The sequence below is a fragment of the Dermacentor variabilis genome, chromosome 4 (assembly GCF_050947875.1).
Source record: "Dermacentor variabilis isolate Ectoservices chromosome 4, ASM5094787v1, whole genome shotgun sequence".
NCBI classification, from domain to species: Eukaryota; Metazoa; Arthropoda; class Arachnida; order Ixodida; family Ixodidae; genus Dermacentor; species Dermacentor variabilis.
Window position 1 is genome coordinate 4,309,876 of NC_134571.1, and position 26,929 is coordinate 4,336,804.

At 46.4% G+C, this 26,929-nt stretch overlaps 1 protein-coding gene across 2 annotated transcripts in view; it reads left to right on the top strand.

The window, feature by feature from the left end:
- The window catches only part of LOC142578588 (proton channel OtopLc-like), a 163,334-nt gene extending 139,749 nt beyond the window's left edge, over positions 1-23,585 (top strand). For both annotated transcript variants that reach the window (XM_075687978.1, XM_075687979.1), the window contains 3 exons: positions 5,596-5,762; positions 19,554-19,707; positions 22,268-23,585. In XM_075687978.1, coding sequence (XP_075544093.1) covers positions 5,596-5,762; positions 19,554-19,707; positions 22,268-23,175 — 1,229 coding nt within the window. In that variant the 3' untranslated portion in view covers positions 23,176-23,585. The remainder of the gene's footprint in view (positions 1-5,595; positions 5,763-19,553; positions 19,708-22,267) is intronic.
- Positions 23,586-26,929: the final 3,344 nt, after the last annotated feature.

A 26,929-nucleotide genomic window follows, 5' to 3' on the forward strand; every position in this document is an offset into this window, starting at 1 on the left:
GAGCTTGAGGATGGACGCGGGCTCGGTCATCGACACCTCAGCGGCTTTGTTGGCCGAGGTTGATGTTGCTGTGAAGTCGGCGGGCTTTTCCACCTTGACAAATACTCCTGGATTTGAAAAGGGCGTTTACCGTTTCTTGGGCAATGAGCGTTTACTGAAAACCCCTGAAGTCCCGCTCGGCGGTATTCGCACATCCTGTAGAGAGGACCAGCTTCGCCGCAGTGGTAGCTCAGTGGGATTCTAACAGGAGCGCGCCATATGTCAGCCTTCCGGAATCTCGTCTCAAGCGGAGGCGGCAAGAACCGAGGTTCGGATACAATATGAGTTATCTTGTGCGGCGAGGTATGTTTTGTATTCGACCATGGCTGGGATTAAAATATATTTGTTTCTAAACCTAGGCACCGAATGCATGATTTCACCAGTACCGAAGACTTTGACGAGAGTGTCAACACCGGAGTTTCCATGAGAATAGAAACACCGGTGCTTGGAAACGTAAACACCGGTGAGAATGGAAACACCGGAGTCTCCATGGGAATGTTTCCAGTATTGCACAAACAATAAGAAAAATAATAACGTAACGAAAACAGTTGCAAAGTTCGTATACATATTTTCATCAAGTCAAAACAAAGGTTGTAGTTTGCGTTCATTTACTCCTTCTACATTTGCATTTATATCCGTTTTCGGGGGTTTCCGTGGGTACTGCTGTAGATCACGAGGATGTGTTCGCAACTGTCAAAGGTCGTCGTTACACCTCTATGGTTTGCCAAGACGAGTTAACGGCGGCCTGTGAAAGTCAGATTCCGGAACTACAAAGTCAGAACCGTTTAGAAATCGCTCTATATTGAGGTACACATCTATCGCGGATAAATCAAAAGTTTTCAGGCACGTAGGGCCCTCTGGGCTGTACTTGTCGGCGATAAGGTAGCCTCACAGCTTACGGGATTATCTGACTGAGGTATGTTGATTGCTAGGTTGCCATAATCGAAAGTCCGAATGTTACTATACGTTTTTTTTAATCTAACGATGGTGAGTTTGAATATCGCCTCATCCAGTGCAGCACATCTGCAGGCTTGCAATGACGCCTGACACCGGAAAAAGATACCGAGAGCGAGTGGTGCAATACTAATCCAGGTACAACCAAATTAGGAAGGCCCACTAAGTTTCAACAAGTATTCTTCCTCACAAAAACATGAATTCGCCTCCCTGGTGCAGTATTTGGCCACTACCTGCCTAATAATTCCTACATTTAACCCATGGCCCTCAGTCCCCAGCAGCTGCGGACCACCTGACCAACTGACCAAGGCAGCGGTCAGACCTGTGACGCAGCAGAGGGTGCTAAAAATCTCTGGCTCCGCACAGGCCGCCAATGGAAACTGACCCTGTCTACCTTTAAAAGCCGAACTTTGTCGAGTGAGGCTAGCTTAGCACGACTCTTTGAGGAACTATCAGACATTGTTTGGGATATCATCGCCCTTAGTGAGATGAGAAGAACTGGTGAGGCTTATACATTGCCGGATAACGGTCATGTCCTCTGCTATAGAGGTCTCCCAGATAAGTAGCAATACAGGGTAAAATTCATAATTCATAAGGACATAGTGTCCAACATTGACGAATATACAGCGTTAATGAGAGGGTAGCTGCAGTCGTAATCACACATAATAAGCGGTGTACATTAAAGGTAAAACAAGCTTATGCTCCAACATCCAGTCACGAGGATGATGAAGTAGATCAGTTTTATGAAGATGTTGAATTAGCAATGAGAAAAATGGAAACTCTGCATACTGTAGTAATAGGCGGCTTCAATGCAAAAGTGGGGGAAAGGCAGTCAGGTGAACAAGCATTTGGCAACTACGGCGTCGATTCTAGGAACGCTAGAGAAGATGTGCTGGTGGAATTCGCAGAAACAAATAAGCTTCGCATAATGAACACCTACTTCAGGAAGCGTAGCAACAGAAAGTAGACCTGGAAAAGCCGTAAAGGTGAAACAAGAAATGAATTTGATGATTGCATACTTTCTGTTGATCCCAGCATAGTGCAGGATGTAGAAGTGATAGGTAGGGTAAAGTTCAGTGATCATAGGCTGGTGAGGGCCAGGATTCACCTCAATCTGAACAGAGAAGGGGCAAAATAGGTCAACAATAAATAGGTCAACTTAGAGGCAGTAAAGGTAAAAGCGTAAATTCTGGATGGTACTTGCAAACAAATATGCAGCCTTAGAACAGAGAGATGAAGATGACATAGACGTAATGAATGAAAACTAGGCTGGCTTCAGAGGCAGCAATTGAAGTCGGAGGCAAGGCACCAAGGCAACCAGTAGGCAACCACTCTCAAGTAACAAATGACCTAATAAAAAACGACAAAAAATGAAAGTGTCCAACTCAACAGATTAGATAGATTTCGCGGAACAGTCAAAACTGATCAACATGGCGAAAGTAAGTAATATTCGAAATTATAACATGAGAAGACTGAAGAAGCCGTAAAAAATGGACGCATCCTGAAATGAAACTGAAATGAAACCGAAGGAAACTTGCCATAGGACAAACCAAGATGTATGCACTGAAAGATAAGCAGGGTAATATCATCAGCGAACTCGAAGGTATAGTAAAGGTAGCGGAAGAATTCTATATTGACCTGTGCAGTACGCAGAGGAATCGGGATACCTCTATTAGAAAAAAGTAATATACAAGATACAGAAACTCCTCCTATAACTAGCGATGAGGTCAGAAGGGCCTTGCAAATCATGAAACAAGGCAGAGCGGCAGGAGAAGATAGAATAACAGTCGATTTATTCAAAGAAGGTGCGTGTTTACAGCGTGTTTAATGGAGGTATTCAGAGACCTGGATTGGGAAGCAATGGGGATAAGGGGTAATGGAGAATACCTTAATAACTTGCGATGCGCTGATGATATTGCTTTGCTTAGTAACTCAGGGGACCAATTGTAATGCATGCTCATTGACCTGGCGAGGCAAAGCAGTAGGTTGGGTCTAAAAATTATTCTGCAGAAAACTAATGTTTAATAGTCTCGGAAGAGAACAGCAGTTTACGATAGGTAGCGAGGCACTGAAAGTGGTAAGGGAATACATCTACTTCGGGTAGGTAGTGACCTCGGATCCGGATCTTGAGAGTGAAATAATCAGAAGGCTAAGAATGGGCTGGGGTGCGTTTGCCAGGCATTCTGAGATCATGAACAGCAGATTGGCATTATCCCTCAAGAGAAAAGTATATAACAACTGTGTCTTAGCAGTACTCACCAACAGGGCAGAAACCTGGAGGTTTACGTTAAGGGTTCTACTTAAATTGAGGACGACGCAACGAGCTATGGAAAGAAGAATGATGGGCGTAACGTTAAGGAATAAGAGAATAGCAGATTGGGTGACGGCACAAACGCGAGTTAATAGAGAGTTTTAGCCCAGCGGGTTTACGGCCAGCGGAGCGGAGCGGGCGAGCGGAGACACGACTGCGCATGCGCACGACGCTGAGGCGGCCAGCGGTTTTACGGAGCAGCGTTTACGCCCGCTGGAAAGCACTCCCCAGCGGAGGGTATACGCAGCGCGCGCGGGCGTGTATGGGAAATGCAAGATGGCAGCCGCGAACATGAACGCCGGCAGTTCTGCATCGACGACGGCGACTGCGGCGCTGACCCGTACATTAGTACTCAGTATATTATTAAAAAATAATGTACTGAGAACAGGTAATATATCTTTATTCAACATTTCTTGCATTATAAAAGCAAGCGTAATTCACATTCATTTCTCAGTAACTCCTATTCAGACCACAAGGTGGGGAAGCAGAGCGCCCCGCTCTCTCCGCTCGAGCGGGTGAGTGATCCGCCGGGCTAAAATTCTTTTTTCGCGAGCCGCTCCGCTGGCGCAACGGTGGAGACCGCGAGCGGAGCGACACGTAAACCCGCTGAGCTAAAACTCTCTAATGACATCTTAGTTTAAATCAAGAACAAAAAATGGGCATGGGCGGCACATGTAATGCGGAGGGAAGATAACCGATGGTCATTAAGGGTTGCGGACTGGATTCCAAGAGAAGGGAAGCGTAGCAGGGGGCGGCAGAAAGTTAGGTGGGCGGATGAGATTAAGAAGTTTGCATGGACAACATGGCCACAATTAGCGAATGACCGGGGTAGTTGGAGAAGTATGGGAGAGGCCTTTGCCCTGCAGTGGGCGTAACCAGGCTGATGATGATGATGAAGGTGATGGAGGAGGCATAATGCTTGGAAAACTGGCGGTTCTTTATATGAAGTGTCTATCGACGGCAAGGGTCCCGGAAAACTGGAAGAATGCATACTTTATACTAATCCACAGAAAAGAAGACGTTAAAGAAATGAAAAACTATAGACCCATTAGCTTACTCCCGGTATTATGTAAAATATTCACCAATATAACCTCCAGTAGAATAAGGGCATTACTGGACTTTAGTCAAGCAAGGGAACAGGCTGGCTTCAGGAAGGGATTGTTCATATCAGGATATCCGCAAGTTATATACAGTGATGTATAGCTCTGAGATTTCTACTACTTAACACTTGTTTTATTATAAACCTTGTCTCGTTTATCAAATCCACAACCGTATTCAATTGTTTCCTCTGGTTGGATGCAACTGTTCGCAACAAGTCGATTTCAATATTAAGTTTTCCTGTACATTCAGTGTATTTATTCTAGATATTTGTAATTTGATAGCATTTCAGATATTCATTTTTTCTAAGAAACTGTTTTGTATTTGTTTTTATGACGACTATAAAAACTGCTTTAACTTTTCTGTATTAACTTTATATTTCGATTACTTAGTCCGTGCCCTATAGTACTACGCTGTATGTTAAGTTTCAACTTCTCATTTATTTTACGGTAGTGCTGTTACCGCTCCTAAATTTTTCTATGGGGCTGTGGCCTAGTCAAGCTGTTCTGACAAACCGCGTTTTGTCACAGTCCTTCTTTGTGTATCAATGACAGAATGAAAATAAAGATTGATTGAGTGATTGATTGATTCATTGATACTCCACAATGGAGCACATCCATGGCATTAATCAGGTAATCGTGAAATCCGTAAAGTACAACAAGTCTCTCTATATGGCTTTTATAGATTACGAAAAGATATTTGATTCAGTAGAGAGAGGAGCAGTCATAGAGGCATTACGTAATCAAGGAGAACAGACTGCTTACGTTAATACCTTGGAAGATAGCTACAGAAGGTCCACAGCTACCTTAATTCGACACAAGAAAAGGAAGATACCTATAAAGAAGGGGGTCAGAAAGGGAGACAAAACCTCTCCGGTGCTTTTCACTGCGTGCTTGGAAGAAGTATTCAAGCTATTAAACTGGGAAGGCTTAAGAGTAAGGATCGACGGCGAATATCTCAACAACTTTTGGTTTTCCGATGACATTGCTCTATTCAGCAACACTGCAGACGAGTTACAACAAATTATTCAGTACCTTAACAGAGGAAATATTTCCATTTTTTCCAGAGCTAATTTCCCCGATGCTTTCGTCGGATTCATTGTCTGCTGGCTTTTTATAGTGATGATTAATAAAAATCAAGCGCCTCGGTTTTCCTTCTTCTCTCATTTGTGTATATACTTTGTTTCCGTGCAGTGTTTTGTTCCGGGCACATAATCCACGAAGGCCTAATGCTTTCCAAGCATGTAATTGACTGGAATCGAGACCCTGAAAACTGCCAGGACATCATGAGCATCCTTCTCCACTCGCTGAAGCCGGTGTATTCTTTTTACCAGCTATTCATCATATTCAAGTATTCGAATGTAAGTACAAATTTTGTAATGTTAATCGTGAACTGCGTTTTATTTCTGACAGCATGATGCTGCAATCTTAGTTTACCAAAGCTTATGAGTTTGATAAACTAAAGTAGCTGTTTTGTAACGCTGTACTCTTTCTCGCATATCTAAGTTAGTTGGTTTGATGCCCGCGGCATAAGCGCGGCAGCTGACCGTGGTTGAAACAGGTTTTGCGCTACAAGTTGCAAGCACTGACTGGCTGCATCAAATGGGGCACAGAACTAAGTTTTCTTCTTTCTATGTGAAAGAAGGGTTGCACATACCGCGTCTCATTGTCCCACGGGTCAGTCAACGCCAGGCAAAAAAAAAAAAAAAAAAAAGAAAGCGCAGCTGCCTGACACATATATCTTCAAGTTCCAAATTTTTCATTCTCTTCTGTTTATCCGTTCATTTGAAGGGCCCCTAAACCACCCAGGGGTCGTAATTTAGTTGTTTTGTAGTTGTGTACGAGTCACACGAACACGTACCCATGGAAACATTTCGAAATGGTGCAGTAATGCAGCGGAGTTACAAGCGTTTCATGATCGAAACGCGGCCCTCGCTCGTTTCGCTCTTCAATTCTCTCCCTTCATCGGCTGGTCTCATCCTCGCCAAGTGCTCCTCCAAATGTCACGTAACATGCGCCATCGCCAACGCGTTTTTCAAGACACTGTTCACTTCCGCTTGCCGTGACTCCGCGCATCTCGGCTACCAGCTGCTGCTGGCGTGGCGGCCCGTGCTCCTGCGAAGCGTCTACGCACCCGGTGTTGCGCGCACGTCTACAAAGGCTCCCCAATATATTGGATCCGTACGGTGACACGCCGTGCCTAAGCGCCTCCGCTGGAACAGCCGCCGTCGCTGCCTTGCCTAGATCGTGGCGACGATATGGGTCGGCACGTTCTTCTGTTTTCGCCCACTGGCTGTTAGCCCGTTCCGCGCTAATGGCGTCGTCAATGCAGGTGCGCGTGCGGCACCGAAGTGGCACCCACAAACACTTAATTCGCCATTGCGCTTTGATTCTGCCGGAACTGCAATGCACTCAAGCCAGGCATGGCGCAGGGCGCCATCATGAGGCAGCCGATGTCGCGTCGTTTCGTTTTTCGATTCGGCGCTCTTGCAGCCATACTCCGCGCACGGATGCCTTCTAGCCATAGTGAAACACGGTCGGACTCTCTTCGTGCAGCTGGTAAGACCGCTAAGCACGGCTGCGTTGGAACGCGAGCGATTTGGCACTTGCGCTGTGGGCCGTAGTTACCGATTCGCAAGTGCGCACAAGAGCAACATGAGGAGGAAGAGCAGGGAGCGCGCCTACCTGCTTGCAGACTAACCGAAAGTCGTAGATTCTTGTTCGACCAATCAACAGCGTCTGCTCCTGGATACACCCTGGTGACGTCACGACGAGCGTTGGGGATAGCGGAAGGGCCCGGAAGGAAGCAGAGGATTGTGAGTTTTTTTTTGTTTTTGTTTTTTGTTTTGTTTTTCGTTGCGCGCCCGCGGCGCGAAGCGCTGCAGCGTTTGGCATCGTTGATCGTGATGGCATTTTGCAGTTGATGCACGTGGTTACTTGCAGTGTTTAAAAAAATATCGGAGCTGGTTTAGGGGCCCCTTAGCCACCCGATTCATGGTCAACGCCTCGCTGCGGGTGTATGCCCCCACCACTCATGTCAACAGGAACGTCGAGACCAGTGGAATAAATTACAGTCCCAACTCACTTTCCTGGTTGTGGACGCAATGATTGGTTAATGAACAAGTTTTCTGTTACCAGATTGCAGTCTTGCAAATAATAAGATGAACTGCATAATATACGGTAGATTTCCCATTTAATGTGTAACACAAGTAAGGGTCGTCAGGGACCATCCTCTCTTTACCAACCTGCCTAGCTGTAGCGCTTGTAGTCTTAGCTCACACAAGGCCGACACGTCATGTGCCGATGAACATCTTTTATGTCCTCTCATGTCCTCGCTCATCACAGTCCGCTCATCATCGCTCATCGACTTTGCACTATGCGATATTTTCCTAGCTGCTAAAATGAAAAAACACTACCTCTTCCGTAGGTCGTAATTCCTTAACTTAGCTTTTTTCAGTAGAGCGCCTTTCCGTGCCGTTGGTACAGGTGCAGTGGTGTTTTGGTGCTGCGAGGATGGCTCCGTACGCTGTGGTTCAGTTTTGCACTTGTGCTCTTTCTTGCTTCCACGATGTAGACATAAATGTCACATGCAGCTCGGCTGCAGGCAACGCACTTCCCTGTAGAGAATGTGTGTCGGGATCAAGGCACCGTCCACTTTAGGAAACTAAAAATGGTTGGTTATCAACTTTCCCGCAGCTTCTGGGTAGATTTCATGAGACTTGGAAGCCTTACATATTCGTCCGCCTTCCAGAAGAAATGAAGCTTGTCCTCGCCGTTCAATAATCCCCATGCGGTCCGAAAACTGTGAGGAAATCTTGCCGTGGGCTTGTCCCTCCCTTGGGCAGGCGTAGTCACCGACGGTAAAGTGTCTTGGTCGGGCTCTGAGACGTTTGTCGGTATACCGCTTCAAAGAAGCTTGTTTCTGCTTTGCACCCTGGTGCAAGATTTCGTAGCCTTGTGCGAGGTTTCCGCAAAAAGAATCAGCCGGTAGTAGACTGACGCTGTCATGTCGCGAGCGTGGCGGGTCGTCTGTGCACCAAGACGGCGGGTGCGGCTGCCGCCGCAGAACGAAGGAGGAGCACTGCGCTGTAGTCGACCATGTAGTCTGTGACGACAGTGCGAATGCCACGCCACTCACATACTACCATCTGCACGTAGGACTTCAGGACTCTGTTGGACCGTCCTACGAGACCGCTTGCCTGTGAATAGTAAACGGAAGAGAAACAATGACGTATACCACGCTTCTGAAGAAAAGCTTCCAACTCCCCCAAGGCAAACTGTCGTCCTTGGTCGGAAATTATCTCAATAGGATAGCCCTCGCAAGGGAACAATTCTACCAGCATGTACTTGACCATTACAGTAGAATAGTGTCTTTTAAAAGTGATCTCTGGCCACTTGCTGTGATAATATAAGCATCGCGGCAAAACGGCAATCAATGGGAGCTTCCTCAAAGGTCCAATAATATCGACAGCAATCTTCTCCCAAGGTGTTTTGGGAAAACCTGCGGGCTGCAGAGGTGCTCCAATTAGCCCCACGGACATCTCATGGGACTGGCAAACAACACAGGTTCTTACAAGTTGTTGTTCAACATGTTCGTCCACCGATGGTCCCCAGTAAACTATCGCAGTCGCCTTTTTGTTGCACTGATTACCGGATGGGGGATTCGTCAGCGACGTCCATAGAAAGACAAGTAAGGGTACCTAGAACCGCTATGCTGTCACCCCGATAAACTAATACCCCTGTCACACGGGAAGATTTAATGTCATTCGAATCGAATGGCATTCGCATGTATACAACGGAGATGATGTCCGATATCATCGGCCTTATTGAGATCAGAAAAACTGTTGAGGCTTATACATTGCTGAATAAGGGACATGTCAATTGCTATAGAGGTCTTCTAAATAAGAAACAATACGGGGTAGGATTCTTAATCCATAAGCACATAGCGGGATACAATGACGTATTCTAAAGCATTATTGGGAGGGTAGCTGCAGCCGTAATCGAACTTAATAAGACGTATTGATTAAGGGTAGTACAAGCCTCCGCTCCAACATCCAGTCATGATGATGAGGAAGTCATCAGCACCAGCCTGGCTACGCCCACTGCAGGGCAGAGGCCTCTCCCATACTTCTTCAACTATCCCGGTCATGTACTAATTGTGGCCATGTTGTCCCTGCAAATTCTTAATCTCATCCTTCCTCCTAACTTTCTGCCGCCCCTGCTACGCTTCTCCTGGAATCCAGTCCGTAACCCTTCATGCCCATCGGTTGCCTTCCCTCCTCGTTACATGCCCTCCCGATGCCCATTTCTTGATTTCAACTAAGATTTCATTAACCCGCGCTTGTTCCCTCACCCACTCTGCTCTCTTATTATACTTTGAACGTTGCACCCATCATTCTTCTTTCAATAGCTCGATGCGTAGTCCTGAAGTTAAGTAGAACCCCTTTTAGTAAGCCTCCACATCATCACGCCATATGAAGGCAGATTAAAGAATGAAAAGTGACTGACAGTGACAGTTCGCAAATGATAACGTTATAATAGAGATTGTTAGAGGTTAATTATGACTAGTGATGACTAATCAAGAATACTAATGACTTGTAATGTCTAGAAATGAGTAGTAATGACTAAGATGGCTACTAATGACTTGTAATGACTACTAATGACTACAAAGTGACCAACTACGGCTTGTAACAGCCACAATCGATTACAAATGACTAAGGACGTTTACTAGTGAGCAGTAGTTACTAATAATGACTGAAATTACTTGTAATGACTATGAAATGACCAATGTGTCTAATGACAACTTGTGGCGACTACAATTGATTAGAAATAACTAAAAATGCTTAGTAACGACCGGTAATGACTAATGGTGACTGAAACAACTTGTAATATCTACTAATGACTACGAAATGACCAATATGTCTAACGATGAATTGTAACGACTACAATTGATTAGAAATGACTAAAATACTTGGTAACGAGCAGTAATTACTAATAATGACTGAAATTATTTGTAATGACTGCTGATGACTACGAGATAACCAACATGTCTAACGACGGTTTGTAATGAACACAATTGATTAGAAATGACTAAAGATGCTTGCTAGAGAGCAGTAATGACTAATGGCTGAAATGGCTCGTAATTACTAGTAATGACTATGAAATGACCAATGTGTCTAAGGACAACTTCTAACGACTACAATTGATTAGAAATGAGCAAAAATGCTTAGTAACGACCAGTAATGACTAATAATGACTGAAATGACTTGTAATAACTACTAATGACTACTAAATGACCAATATGTCTAACGACGAATTGTAATGATTACAATTGATTATAAATGACTAAAGATGCTTAGTAATGACCAGTAATTACTAATTATGACAGAAATGACTTGCAATGACTAGTTTAACGATAGCTTGTAACGTCTGAAATTTATTAGAAATGACTAAAAATGCTTAGTAATGACTAGTAATGACTACTAATGACTAAGATATGACCAACATGTCTAACGACGGCTTCTCGTGACCACAACTGATTACAAATGACTAAATATGCTCAGTAGTGAACAGTAATGACTAAAAGAAAGCAGAGAAATAGAAGAGGCTCAAAAGGAGGCGAATGATAAGAGGAGGAAGAGTAGGCTTTCGCCATTCACCTCTTAAAAAGGATCTTAAGAGACGCTGTAATCTTTATTTTCTACATTTCAATTTCAATTAGAGCGAATTTCTCCGATGCTTTTCTTGGCTTCATTGTATGTTGGCTAATATTCACATTAACGAAATCGAGCCCCTCATTTTAGTGCAGACGTAAGAAAAATGTGGTCTCTGGCCCCCAACCATTTGTATAGGACGGCATTACATACGGTAGTTACTGCCGTAATAGGTAAAAAATACTGCTCCCGAGTTCTTGATAATGTTTCTTCACGATATCACTCAAGCTGTAACTTCTAGTACGCTGAAATTTTGTTTGTCATTTTCAATACCGACGTTGAAAAGAAACATACAGGGCACCATAGACTTCAATGTCATCATTTAGCATTGAGACAGGGTTGCCTATGCTCTTCTGAACGCCAGCGGTCCCTGAGTTCCGTGGCGCAGCTTTTGGGTTGCGTCGAGAGGTGGCGCCAGGCTGCGTCACGCCTCCTTCAGGCGCTTCTCTTGTTCAAGCTAGACAGTGGTCAGTCTTCCTGGCGGCTTTCGCTGCCTGTCCTGCCGCCTTCAGCCGGTTTTCTTCTAGATGGACAGCGTGCCGTTACGTCTCATCATCACAAAGGCGTTAATTGGACGTTTGCCACATAACAAACACCCGCCTATCCATCAGAGCTTATCCTGAGGTCAACGCAGCGTGGACACCGACTCTAGACAGGCCTGAAAAATCCCCACATACCCCACGGTTACCTGACAGCCTGAACTAAGGATGAAAGGGAGGCACCATCCAATTTTACCAAACAACGATGGCGATCATGCCACATATCCATACCATCGGGCTTCGGATGCGGATTTACTGCGGAGTGTTGCGAGCATGGGCGTGGTATCGCAGCGGAGTCGACGATTGTGATTTGCTGCTTGACAGTCTTCAGATTCCCTAGTCGGCTGGCCTAGGGAAGACGATGCTGTTAAAGCGGATACTTTTCCAGCAGTCGACAGAGAGCCATGATTTGAACTGAGGCGTTTAACTTGCTCTTGCATGAAGTGGGCTTCCGTAACTAGAGCCGTGTAACTGAGCTAATAAATCCTTTTTCCTTCATTCTTACAACCTAACGTAGCATTGGTCGTGCATGGTGGATTCCTTGCCCTGATGGCCAAGCCTAGCCTCAACAAACCGGTTGACAGCGATCAGATGAAGAAGGCAGTCCTCACGATCCGGGTTCGGTGGTCGTGTGTACGTTGCTCCGGGAGACACGAACTTCGCAAGATCGAGGGAAACTATGGATGGAAGAGCGGCTTCTGCGGATCCGGAATCAGCAGACCTCCTCTTAGTGGCTCAGGGAAACACAACCGTCGCAGTAACAACGTGGAGTCTTGGACGACTCGAAGAATCTGGAAAGAAGAGCAACAGAAGGCAGTTTCATGGTCACCAGTTCCATGATATGGGATCGGTGGACCTGGGTACTCCTGGAAGCACGGCCTTCGCAAGCTCGAATTTGGGTGAGTGCTTGAGCGAGTACGTTTTGCCGGACGATAAGGACAAGATTCTATCCGGCAATGGGCTGCAGTTGATGGCTACTGAGAAGTGCTGTCAATGCAGGGGAAGTTGTAGTCAGCTCTCGAAAAGCATGGACACTACAGTGTTAAAGAAAGAGACGCTGTTGCTCTTGGCAGCAGAGCTCTGTCTAAAGATTAACCATAGGTTGAGGAAGTTGAGAGTGCAGCAGTGGCGGAGAAGCAGAGCATCCGCCTCGCGTGGGAAAGGACCATGGTTATAATCCCAGTGCCACGCAATTTTCCACCAGATTAAAGAAAAGAAAGAAATCCGCGTGTTGATCAAATCGTATAAACAGGCCTGGAGTCCGGCCTGATCCCGGTGACCAGAACTGGTAAAGCACTCCCTCACCAGAGCAGGATTGGCCACCCTGGTGCAATAACTGTCCACAACCTCCCATATGAATACAACAATCAAACCCCGGCCCTCCGTGCCCAGCAGCTGCGAAGCAACTGAGCACGGCGGCGAACAGACCTATCACGCAGCAGAGAAAGCTAAGAATCTCTGAATCCGGACAGGCTGCCATTGGACTCTGAATCTGGCAACGTTTTACGCTACAACGTTGTCTACTGAGGCGCGTCTAGCAGTGCTGTTGGGGGAATTAGCAGGCATTGAATGGGATATAATAGGGCTCAGTGAGGTTAGGAGGACAAATAAAGCATATACAGTGCTAAAAAGCGGGCACGTCCAGTGCTACCGGGGCTTAGCGGAGAGACCAGTACTAGGAGTCGGATTCCTGATTAACAAGGATATACCTGGTAATATACAGGAATTCTACAGCATTAAAGAGAGGGTGGCAGGTCTTGTTGTGACTCCTAATAGGAGGTAAAAATTGAAGGTCGTACAGGTCTACGCGCTTACATCCAGACACGAAGACCACCGAATCGAAAGCTTCTATGAAGACGTGGAATCGGCGATGGGTAAAGTCAAAACAAAATACACTCTACTAATGCACGACTTCAATGCCAGGGTAGGCAAGAAGCAGGTTGGAGACAAATCAGTGGGGCAATATGGCATAGGTTCTGGGAATAGCAGGGGAGATTTATTAGTAGAGTTTGCAGAACGTAATTATTTGCCGATCATGAATACCTTCTTCCGCAAGCGGGATAACCAAAAGTGGACGTTGAGGAGCCCGAATGGCGCGACTAGAAATGAAATAGACCTCATACTCTGCGCTAACCCTGGCATCAGCAAGATGTGGACGTACTCGGCAAGGTGCGCTGCAGTGACCGTAGGTTGGTAAGATCTCAAATTAGCTTCGACTTGAGGTGGAAGCGGATAAAAGTGGTACATAAGAAGCCCATCGATGAGTTAGCAGTAAAAGTGGAAATAGAGGAATTCCGGATCAAGCTACAGAACAGGTATTCGGCTTTAACTCAGAAACAGGGCCTTAGTGTTGAAACAATGAACGACAATCTTATGGGCATCATTAAGCAGTGTGCAATCGAAGTCGGTGGTAACTCCGTTAGACAGGATACCAGTAAGCTATCGCAGGATACGAAAGATCTGATCAAGAACCGCCAATGTATGAAAGTCCCTAACCCTACAGCTAGAATAGAACTGGCAGAACTTTCCAAGTTAATCAACAAGCATAAGATAGCTGACATAAGGAAGTATAATATGGGCAGAATTGAGCATGCTCTCAGGAATGGAGGAAGCCTAAAAGCAGTAAAGAAGAAACTAGGAATAGGCAAGAATCCAGATGTTTGCGTTAAGAGACAAAGCCGGCAATATCATTACTAATATGGATAAGATAGTTCAAGTGACTGAGGAGCATTATAGAGATTTATACAGTACCAGTGGCACCCACGACAATAATGGAAGAGGGAATAGTCTAGAAGAATTTGGCATCCCATAAATAATGCCGGAAAAAGAAAAGAAAGCCTTGGGATCTATGCAAAGGGGGAAGGCAGCTGGGGGGATCAGGTAACAGCAGATTTGTTGAATGATGCTGGGCAGATTGTTCTATAAAAACTGGCCACCCTGTATACGCAATGCTTCATGACCTCGAGCGCGTACCGGAATCTTGAAAGAACGCCAACATAATCTTAATCTTAAGTATTTACTAAATTTATCGCCAATAGAGTCAGCAACACTTTAGACTTCTGTCAACCAAAGGATCAGGCAGGACTTCGTAAAGGCCACTCAAGAATAGATCATATTCACTCTATCAACCAGGTGATAGAGAAATGTGTGGAATATAACCAACCCTTATATATAGCTTTCATTGATTACGAGAAAGCGTTTGATTCAGTCGACACCTCAGCAGTCATGATGGCAATACGGAATCAGGGTGTAGACGAGCCGTATTTAAAAATACTGAAAGATATATATAGCGGCTCTACAGCCACCGTAGTCCTCCATAAAGAAAGCAACAAAATCCCAGTAAAGAAAGGCATCAGCTAGGGAGATACGATCTCTCCAAAGCTATTCACAGCGTGTTTACTGGAGATATTCAGAGACCTGGATGGGGAAGAATTGGGGTTAAAAGTTAATGGAGAACACCTTAGTAACTTGCGATTCGCTGATGATATTGCCTTGCTTAGGAGCTCAGGGGACCAATCGCAATGCATGCTCACTGACATGGGGAGGCAAAGCAGAAGGGTGGGTCTAAAAATTAATCTGCAGAAAACTGAACTAATGTATAACGGTCTCGGAAGAGAACAGCAGTTTACGATAGGTAGCGAGGCACTCGAAGTGGTAAGGGAATACATCTACTTAGGACAGGAAGTGACCCCGGATCCGGATCATGAGGCTGCAATGCTCAGAAGAATAAGAATGGGCTAGAGTGTATTTGGCAGACATTCTCAGATCATGAACAGCAGGTTGCCATTATCCCTCAACCGAAGAATGTATAACAGTTGTGTCTTAGCAGTACTCATGCACCGGGCAGAAACCTCGAGGCTTAAGAAAAGGGTTCTACTTAAATTGAGGGCAACGCAATAAACTATGGAAAGAAGAATGATGGGTGTAACTTTAAGGGATAAGAAAAGAGCAGATTGGGCGAGGGGAACAAACGCGAGATAATGACATCTTAGTTGAAATCAATAAAAAGAAATGGGCATGGCCAGGACACGTAATGAGGAGGGAAGATAACCGATGGTCATTAAGCGTTACGGACTGTATTCCAAGGGAGGGGAAGCATAGCAGGGGGCGACAGAAAGATAGGTGGGCGGATGAGATTAATAAGTTTGCTGGGACAACATGGCCACAATTTGTACAGAACCGGGGTAGTAGGAGAAATATGGGAGAGGCGTTTGCCCTGCAGTGGGCGTAACCAGGATGATGATGATGACTCTGTACAAAGAAAGAGGAGGACACAGCTAGCTCTGGAGGCATAGTTAAGCCGGAGGAGGAAATCTTTCTGGCTTCCGGGACAGATATTCAGAAAGTTGGCCAGGCTGAGGAACTGCCAATGGAAAGAAAGGAAAGGTGCTCAGAACTGAGCAACAGAAAGTGCCAAGAGAATCTGGCGTTGCAAATTCAGAATTGCGGCAGAGAAGATCACGCGACCGACTAAATCTAAAGGCACTAACTCCTGTGGGGGAGCGCCGAGAAAGATTTAGAAAGGCGCGCGTGTTGGTTGGAAGGTCTCGAGTCAGAGCGCGTCCTAGTCGTCAGACGAGGTTGAAAAGAAAGCGACGTTCGGCGCGGAGGAGCACAAAAGCCCGGGGGAATTAGGTTCCCCCTCGTTTATTTCTTTTCGAGGTGTAACCTGTACGACACGGCAGAGCGCGGCGGTCAGGCGACGCGAAGTTGTCATACCAAGCAGTGCATACTGAAAGCAATGCCAAAGAGGCAGGTGGATAGTGCGAAAGGTGTCGGGGCTCTGCAGTGAGGGGAATGGCATACGTGCCCTTTTTGTTCCCTGCTTGACAAGTTTGACAAGAACTTTCAGACAGCGTTCGGCTCGAGTACGGCTCAAAGAGATGACGCAGCCGTAGGCTATTCACAATGAATAACAGCGATACAGGTTTTCTGGATACCACAGTTTCTTTGTTTCTTTGTTTTTTAGAGTCATGTTAGACATTTGTGATCGAGAAAACATTCCGATAAGCAAGCTTCGAACTTTGTTTAGATTGTTGGATTTATGAACTCAAGTATATTCTTAAGTAGACTGTCTTCGCGCGCATAAGTTTTGGAGACTTTGTTCTTTCGATATGTTGTTCTTTTTTCAGGAGATAGGCTTCATATATATATTTAGAGGCTCTTGAAGCACCAAGTCTAGGTTACTTTTTAGAAACCTGTAGGGCACGCTTGAGCAGCAGTTCAGTTTTCATAAGTGGCCGCGAGATATTTTTTTTTTTTTGCTTTGGAAGAAAGACGCGTTATTTCGCGGAGCCGTTGTTAACCGCACGATTTAGAACATGTTAATACTGTCCCTGTGAGGCGCGTCGTGCTCGGATACAAAGATGCAAAGCGTTCGTGTGTGTCTCGCACGTGTATTGATCACATGGCAGCGTTTCAGTATCACTTAGAGCGTGCGTGGTAGAAATTAGAAATGGGCTCGAATTTTCGCGTAATGTCAAGCGTGTAATTTACGCAGCATGTTTTCTTTTCTTTTTGTATTACTGCGGGTGCTTTGTGAACCACAGAAAGAAAAGGCTAGTGCGTCAGTCGCACGAAAGTGGAGGTTAGCGGAGCTTATTCGAAAAAGGACAATTGCTTGGAGAAGAAAGCCTTGTCTCCACGTTGAAAGGTATCTGTATAGCGCAACAAAACAAGGACACAAGAAACGAAGACGACGACAAGCTCTTCTTGTGTCCTTGTTTTGTTGGGCTATACAGATACATTTGAATGATGACCAACCCAACCAACAAGCCTGTTTCGCCACCCTTTGTCTTCACGACCTCTGCGTGTCGTGCCAGACTTCTGAAGAAAATGCATTCTCTGGTGTGACACCAGCAATCGTCGCCAGGGTGTCATCCTTGCCCAGATTTAACGAAAGTTGTGAAGCGCATCCTGTGCGGTACCGCAGTCGAAAACTGACACCACCAGATGAGGTCTTTAGCACCTCAGAGAAATCGTTTTTGCATGGATTGGGCAATTGAAAAGCTAGGATGCGATATTCAAGGCGCTAAATTCACGGTCCAGAGTGACCATTGCCCCCTTGCATGGCTGAAGCAAATGTCGGAAAGAAATGGGAGACGGATGAGATGGTCGCATTTCACCGGAATAAGAATAATGCATACGGGCTGGGCCAGGGCAACGACCTTAGAGTATTTTTTCCGGAACGTGTTTGAGATTGAATATTGAGAGAGAATATAGAATAGATAGAATATTGAATTAGCAACCTATTTCTTTCTTGCCGAGAGCTGATCACGTCTAGAAAGGAGAGAGACAGAGAGAGGCGTCGAGCATTGCAAAGCGATACGGGGATCATAGCGTCCGGCAGGTGTGTCGCTCGGGCACGCCGACGAGTGTGTGGCTGTATATTCCCAGGGAACTGGACTCAACGAAGTGAGGGCTGAGCCCTCGAGCGGCCGCGTAACATCAGCCATCACGACCCCCGAGGCCGCGATCGAACGTCGACACTTGGCGCAACCTGACACCTGGTCGCCCTCAGGTTGAATCTCTTGGTGGCGGAGGTGTTTGTTGCGTCTCAACACCACAAAAGGCCACCACCCCACCATTACCTGACAGCCTGAACCACTTATCAAGGGGAGCCCCATCCAATGCTACCGAACAACGAAGGCCACCTGGGATTCGCAGTTAATTAGACGTTTTCCACGAGGCAAACCACCACCCATCCATCAGCGCTTATCCAGAGGTCTACGCAGCGTGTACACCGACTGTTGACGGGTCGAGAAAAGGCCACCAACCCCATCATTACCTGACAGCCTGGACTAATGATCAAGGGGGCCCCCCATCCAATGCTACTGAACAACGAAGGCCACCTGGGATTCGCAATTAGACGTTTTCCAGGGAGGCAAACCACCACCCATCCATCAACGCCTATACTGATGTCAACGCAGCGTGGACACCGACTGTTGACTGGTCCACAAAAGGCCACCAACCCCACCTTTACCTGAGAAGCTGAACTTAGGATCAAGGGGGGAGAGGCATCTAATGCTACCGAACAACGACCGAGACTTTGGATTCACAGATTGCTGCCACTGCCGCATATTCCGTACCATCGGGCTTCGGAGGCGGATTTAATCCGAACTGTTGCGTGCATGGGCGTGGTATCGAAACGGATTCAGCGATTGTGATTTGCTGCTGGACAGTCTTCAGATTCCCTAGTCTACTTGCATAGGGAAGACGACGGCATTAAAAGCGGAGACTTTCCTAGAGTGCGAAATAGGGCCCTGATGTGAACTGAGGCTGTTGACTTGCTCCTGCATGGAGTGGGCTGGAGCCGTGTAACTAAGCTAAAAACCATTTTTCCTTGATCTTTACAATCTGAGGTAGCGATTGAGGGGCTTAGTGTTGTTCTTGCCCTGAACGCCAACCCTAGTCGCAACAGTGCATATGGACCAATGCACTCTATGGCGTGGTGCCGTGTGGTGTGGTAGTGTGTGCCGTTGTGAACATGCACTGTACCCATTTTGAGATTGTGGCTTGTATCCTCTCCAACCAATCTGCTTTAACGGTTGCTATTTCATGCTTACATCTGCTCTCGATTATGGGAGAGCCGGCAATTTTTTCATGTTATTCAACACTTTTCTTATTGCCAGTTTTCATCAATTTATCATATTTGAGAAGTTAAATAAGTAAGACTAATTATGCAATAAGGCGTAATGAAAAACATCCGAGTATCTCCAAAAACAACATTAGACTAGTTCTGTCCAGCTACGTGGAATTTGCATAATTTAGTTTGGCTGATGTTACGTGGGACACCTTATATATATATATATATATATATATATAATGCAAGTCCTGTTGTGTAGATGCCTAAGATGCCGCCGCAGATTGTGTACAATCAAGGCTTTTTTTTCCCCTACAGATTGTAATCAACAGATTTAAGGAAGTGGCAAGATTTGGCGTGATGCACCTAATAGCGACGTCGCTCCACACATGGTTCAGCACTATAGTCGACGACGCAATGAGCAGCCATGCTCACCATCACAGCGACCACCACCACGGAAACTTATCAAACGGTACAATGCCACCCATTGGGTCATACTGCGAAGCTGCTATGAGTACTACAATAACTGAAGTAAATAGCGTTTGCTAAATGTCTAAAGAGTGTTCACCCGGTGTTTCTGCAGGTAAACGCTTCTGTAAGGGAAGTGACTGAGACACAAATTTCAGCATTCTTCAGTACTTTCTTTAAAGCGCGGTGATCTAAGAACTTGCTTTTCTTTGGTACTGTGACAAGTGATGGCTTGAGTGAGGAAATGTATTTGAGCTATGTGTAGCACGCAAGAAGTGTCTTGCCATGCGACAGTGGTAATCGTTTGGAATTATTGGACTTTTGTTTTTTATAGCATGCACAAACAAATTCAAGAACAAAAGCTACTTTAGGTTATATGTTATTTTTCGGCTTAAACTTTGGAGATTTTCTGCTTCTAAAGATATATTTGCACCTTGTGCACTTTCGTTTTTGGGTTTTTACTTGACGAAGCATTGCTGCAAACGTTATTGCAGTCGGGACAGAATTAGTGAACGAAAGAGAAGCCTAATACTTTGTCTTGTTTAGTAGCGAAGAACATCTCGCCCGCTAGTCAACCACTTACATCTGCATCGATACACAAAACGAGAAATGAGACCGACGAGCGCGAATGTTCAACTATGTTAATCATGTGCGCTGTCTTCATAATATATGGCTAATTCTAGGCACGCGCAAGATTATTACAAGGTATATAGAAGCAACAGGCAACATCATATAACCGAAGGCACAGTTGTGAATCGTTCAATATATATATATATATATATATATATATATATATATATATATATATATATATATATATATATATATATATATATATATATTTATTTATTTATATATAGCACTTGACTTCTGAACAAGCAAACTGGAGCTTTATTTACGCAGGAGAATCTTTTATTCTGTCTATAATTGCTTCTATAACTAGTTTCTTTTTCTTGCTTAAATCGCATACATACCTATCAGGTAGGACGCGCTACTTCTGCGCCGTGGCAGTTTGCGTGCCTCTGCCAAGGAAGTTCCTCGGAGCGCGCAAATCTGGTGGTTTCCACAAGCACATTAGTCAGGCCTATTTGATACTCGCGGCGGGAAACTTCCTGTCTGAGATAATATTTCGGGCAATCGGGGTACTAAGGCAATGCCAGAGCACGCTAAAATGAACTTTCGATGGAAAGTAACGGGAATGCGCATTTCATAGTTTGCATGTATCGGCCACGGCTAAAGGAAATCGTTGGGCCGTATTATTTATGGATTAGATTGGGTTCATTTGTTCCTCCGAATTGCTCTACTATACACCAGACTTGTACGCATCATGGAAGATAAGTAACCGATCACAGTTACAAATACTTCCTTTGAAAATGTGATTGATTACTGTTACCTATTACTGAACGCAACAATAACTGAGCACTTATTAAAAGACAGAGGTGCTTAAATGTCACTTCATTAATACTAATCCTATACCAATAGCAAGTATCGAATATCCAATTGAATATCGAACACTGCAATGCAGTCGCATAGATTTGCAGCAGCAATATTTACTTCGGTATAGTTAGGCATCATGAATGTAGTCACTGAAGAAAACAATGCAACTAATTATAAAGGACTATTGCGACTACTTTTCAGCACATTTCCAACAGTCATTTAAGAAACCTTCACTTTTCCCGAAAGAGGAAGCATCGCTTGCGATTGCAAATTAGTTGACTGCTATATGAAGTAAATACAGTATCGTTATCTGCTCTATAAACTCGTAAACACTCGTTTACTAACTAAATTTACAGCCATGATGTAACGCTTGCACAGGCAAACATCAGCACCTCTCGCTCGATGAGCGCTGACACTAACTGTCAAAACATCGGCGTGAGGAAGAGCGGCAGCAGCAGCGAGCGAATTGACCTTCGTGCTGCCTCTCGGCTCGAGGCGAACCAGCGGTGAAAACACAGTGCACCCGAAGCTACCTGCGCTCGACGCACCTACATGCTATACTTGTTACAGATCAGTTTAAGTAGAGCCCGCGCAGCCCATGGTGCTCGTAGACCGATAGATCGCAGCCGATGAAATCACGATGCGGAGCACATCGCGGCGCAACCGTGTGACTCGATTCGGGTCCCGTTCAATTCCTCCGCTTACGATTGCCGCAAGAGGGCGCGGCGCGTGAAACTTTCTCAGAAGAGGAACTCGCTGTCCAGAAGGAGGAACAGAGCCAGTTGCTCGATTCTCGCTCACTTCTTTTAGAGTGTAGCGGTCTTGTAGAAGCTTTTGATACGTCTAAAATGGATGGATGCTCGCAATCCTAAGCATTGTTTTCTTTCTACACATTTCCATGTTCTTTTATATTTGATCTCACTTAGGCTAAAGCTGTACTAAAAACACTGATGCACACAGCAACTTGCGCCATTTATTTGCACATGCTAGAATATTCTTTGAATTAAGTGCACTGCCATAAGGGCACGTGCCACTTGCCAAGTCTGCCTATTGCAACATTTATTGCAAATGTTTTGTCGGCAAGACTCATCTACCTAATAGCACGTTGTACAATGTTCTTCGTGCAGCCTCTCAGCCACACCAAACCACGGCCGGCGGTTGCAAGGGACCTTACAGCCCAACGTTCAGCTCGGCGGCCTACCTCTACCCGTGCACCATCGAGTTCAGTATTATATTGGCAGGAGTGTGGTTCATCGTGTGGCAGAACATTGGCAACGTCCACCTGCACTCCAAGTCGCACCACCTGGAACAGAAGATCGACGGGCCGGAGGGCAACCACGAGATAACTTATGAGAGCAACGTGGTCATAAGCGCAGACTGTCACGCGGCCAACAAGGGCCTCTTCTCCGGCATTCTCGTCCTCCTCACGTCCATAATCACCGTCATCATCTTCTTCGTGGTGCTCCAGGGAGAAAACTTCAGAGTAGTTGGTGGAACCATCTACAACTGCCAGGAAGGCATTCTCACTGCTTTGGGACTGCTGGCGAGCATCGTGGCCTATTTCAAGGTGATTCAGTTGGACCAAAATGCACACCCCGTTACATTCCTGGACAACTTCTTGCTTTTTATTCCGCTTCCTTTTTTCTTCATTCACGCAATCTTGTGCATAATGGCGGAACTTCATTTGTCGGACACCTTCCGAATCGTGCTTCGGGTGGTGGCGCTCGTGCAGATCATCATCCAGACACCGGTGCTTGTCGACGGGCTACGAAGGTGCAGCAACTCGCACGTGCTGCGCTACCGCAAACCCGGTCGGGAGATCATCACCTTCCTGCTCATTCTGAATGTCACGCAGTGGGTTGTGTTTACGGTGCAGCAAAAGCACATCGATGACTTGATTGCTGCCAAAATAGTCTACGGGAACCTCTGGTCCTTTATTGGGCACGCTACGATCCCACTCATGCTCTTCTATAGGTTTCATTCGGCCGTCTGCCTGGCGGACATTTGGCAGGCGGCTTATCACAAAGGCGAGTGACAACAGTCGCCCGGGACTATACGGCTTCTGTCACGATGCTCCGCATGGCGGAGATCTATAGTGCATGCAGCGGTCCCGAGTGAAATCAGGGTCAAGACTGTACGGGACTTCATACACGCGGTCCTGACGAATGCCTAAGCGGTTTCCAATGTTGCGTGTTCCACCTAACGTTTTAGGAGTACCGATTTACCATCGTTGAGAAAAAAATGCTTCTGGACTTTCAGTGCGATACACTCTTGGCTCTTCAACCTGCCTCTCTGCTGTAATCTAATAACACCTCGTCAAGTTCAAAGCATTATCACACCATTACGGCGCGCATTGTGCTACAAAACTATGAATAAAAAAAGACTGATGACGCTTTGTGTTGTGCCATTTCACGCAATAAAGACAAATATTATTCGAAAGAACAATATTTTGTTAACGAGTGATATCGTTGACTTATAACTAATAAAATGTGTCAGTTTCAGGTAGATTTCAAGAAAAGGCATGTTATATTGTTAATATGGTGACTTGTCCCGCACTAGAATTTCCGAGTCGAAAAGAGCGGTATTCCTAACAGTTCATTTCGAATTTAGATTCAGAGCACTTCGGAACAATATTCTCAAGCCTTTTGTAAGAAGGACTTTCCTGTTGCAGACAAAGAGCGCCTGTTAGTGAAGCTTTCGCGCAAACATCCGCAACTGGCTCAGCAACTGTGTTCTGTCGCCTCCTGCGGCTGATTATTGTTGTGGACTTGAAAACTTTGCGATTGATCGGGAAGAGTTGAGGAGGAAGATAAGTAAAGTCACGGGGCCCTTACGTGTGATTTCCTTTCGTTTCACTTCCATTTGCTTCAGCCTACGTACGCGAGCAATTGTGGCAGCGAAATACAGTCGCAGCGTTGATGTTCAGGCGAGTGAAGGTTGCGACACGACAGTCAGCGTCCTGCAGCTACGACTCGGTCACATGAACATGGCAGGCAATAGCTTGCAAATTTGCACACATCCCTTCGAAATCCTAACTGTGCGCTTTTCGCTCGTAATAAATTTTTGTCGGTGTCTTTATTTCCTGGAAGCGCTTTTAAGCGGTCTCCGTAGGCGGTAAGAGCTGCGGCCAAATTCTTCTTCACTTAGTGCAGTCTATGACTTCTCTAATATAGGCAGTCCAAAATCAAGAAAGGGGCTGACAGATGGAATAGCACACTGCGGTATAAAATTTATAAACATGGATAAGGTGCCTCAGAAAGGCTGGCCAACGTTTCGACAGGACGACCTATCTTCGTCAAAGGCGGCCTCGTCATCGTCGGCATGTTAGTTTTAAAGGGTTAGTGCAGTGACGTCACGTGCGGTTGTTGTCGGTGGCGGTTGGTTATAAAGGGAGAGACTTGAGAGATAATGAGCGCTGTCGCCTGACGTCTGTGAGCGCGGTTCCCAAGACCAGGGGACAAGAGCGGGAGAGGACTCTTTGTGAATTTAGTTTTAGAACAACCGCAGCACCAGTGACGACGGCGAACCGTTGCAGTGTGACAGCATTCATTGCCAGCGACTACAATAATGTATTATGAATTGCAGCGCACACAGGGGACAGGAAAGAAGAGGGCAGTGCTTCATATTTCCTGTCCCGGTGTGCGTTGTAATTTAGAGTAACACGAAACACCAGCTAGCCAGCCGGTCACAAACCTTGTTGGACTCCAATAAAACCAGCCGGCTGACCGTCTTCGTGCCATAAATTGCTAAGCGAAACTACAACACTGAATGCAACTCAACAGCCACAGTGACCCTGTTTCTATATATAATTAGGCATGCTTCCAATGAGTCAAAGCGTGATTTCACGATTAAAACGCACCAACATCAATCCTCACCGGCGGCCCAAACGCTGAATCGATGGCAGTTCCGTTCAGCGGAGATTAGGCTATAGTGTAACCGATGAGCATGAATGAACTGAAGGCTGAAGAATTAACACAAGGGAAACTGCTTTTCAGTTCAGTTCCATCTATCGCGTATTGAAGTCAGCCACCGACCACTTGATGCGGTGGCTACGCAACAGGCGACAAGACTGTGCGCTGTTGGTGAAAAGCTTTATTGACAGGAGAGAGTTGGGGACGGCCTTAAGGGCCGGCCACTCACAAAGTCTAGGAGTGGTCCCTAATCCGGGACCCCTGCGGCTTTTGCTGCAGCACGAGCTCGGGCCACTAGGGCACATTGATCCTCCAGGGTCGAGCAGCTGAGCAGGGCAGCTTCCCAGCTTTCTCAGTTTATGGGGAATTGGGAAGGGATGTGGCGGGACCACCGGGTTTGAGGGGCAGACCCACACCATGTGCAAGGATGGTCACAACACCATGTGGAAGGATCGCGAACGGATGGTCACAGTGTGGGCAGGCCCCGGCGAATGCCGGGTTAAAGTGTTTGAGTATTGCTGGGCACAATACCGTGTTGGTGTAGAGATGGACGAGCCAGCGCTCGTCCGTCTTGTTTAGGCCCGATACCGGGGGTGGGAATCTGAGCCTGTGCGATTCGTACAGGGTCGTGATTTCTTTGAAGGACGTAGCCGGATTGGGTGCTGGAACATCAGGCGATGGAGGGCAAGAAGGATCCCGGTAATTTAGTGCGCGGGCTGAGGCATCGGCAGCCTCATTCCCACCTAGCCTTGTATGGCCAGGGGTCCAGATGATTGTACGCGGGTTCGGACGATCTAGATAGTAGCATCGTTTAAGAATTTGGGCTGCGCGTTCAGTGAGGCAACCGCGGATGAGATGATTTTGGCATGCAGCCCGTGAGTCGATAATGATGATCCGACATGTGGGGTCAGCTGCGGCGAGTGCTATGGCGACTTCCTCCGCGTTTGGTTTCGGGTGCTCGAAAAGTGAGCCCTTGCACAGGTACGTTTTCCTGAACAACAGCGGCCGTGTACAACCCGCCGTGCTGCGGGCCGGATGCGTCCGTGTGGAAGATCCCCGTGCGTGAGCTATAGCTTTGCTGTAGGGCGTTAGCCCGCGTTATACACCTACCATCATGGGTCCCCTTAGCCATCTTTTGGGCAGGGCACCACGCCAGTCTTCAGACATCGTCGTCCATTCTTCTACTGGGTAAGTGTAGAAGATGTGTAAACGGTGTATGAGGTTTCTCCCAGCCTGCGACGTACGAAGTCGCAGCTACTGGTTGCTGAGATGAGCCCCTTTAAGTTTCCCGCATGTGTTTGTCATGCCCAGGGCTGCGAGACGTTGGTTAGATGTTGAGATGGGGAGGCCAAGGGCACGTTTGTAGATTTGGCGGAGTATACAGTCGAGTGTATTCTCGTCGCATTTACGCAGACGCAGGTAGGGGGTCGAATACATGATCCCGCTGGTCACGAAAGCGTTGGCGAGGCGCAGGTCATCCGTTCTCCGCAGGCTTCTCCGTTTATTCGAAGCCCTGCGGACCATACGGCCCACCTGATCCCCTACCGTGCGCAGTTTACGCAGGGTTATGTCAATCTTGCGGTGTGTGTGAATGAAGAGCCCAAGGACTCTGATTTCCTCACGTTCCGGGATAGGCCCGGCACGCAGGGAAAGTTCTATTAGTGCGGTTTGGGGCGATGATGCAGATATTCTGATTTGGCAGGTGAGCGATCGAGACCGCAGCAACGGGCGTAGTCGTCTACTACCGACACTGCTTGTCGCAGGCACGTCTCGATGCTGCCAAGAGATCCTTGGGTTGCCCATAGCGTGATGTCGTCAGCGTACATAGCGTGCTGCACGCCTGGAACGTCATTGAGCAATGGGGGGAGGTTAGCCATG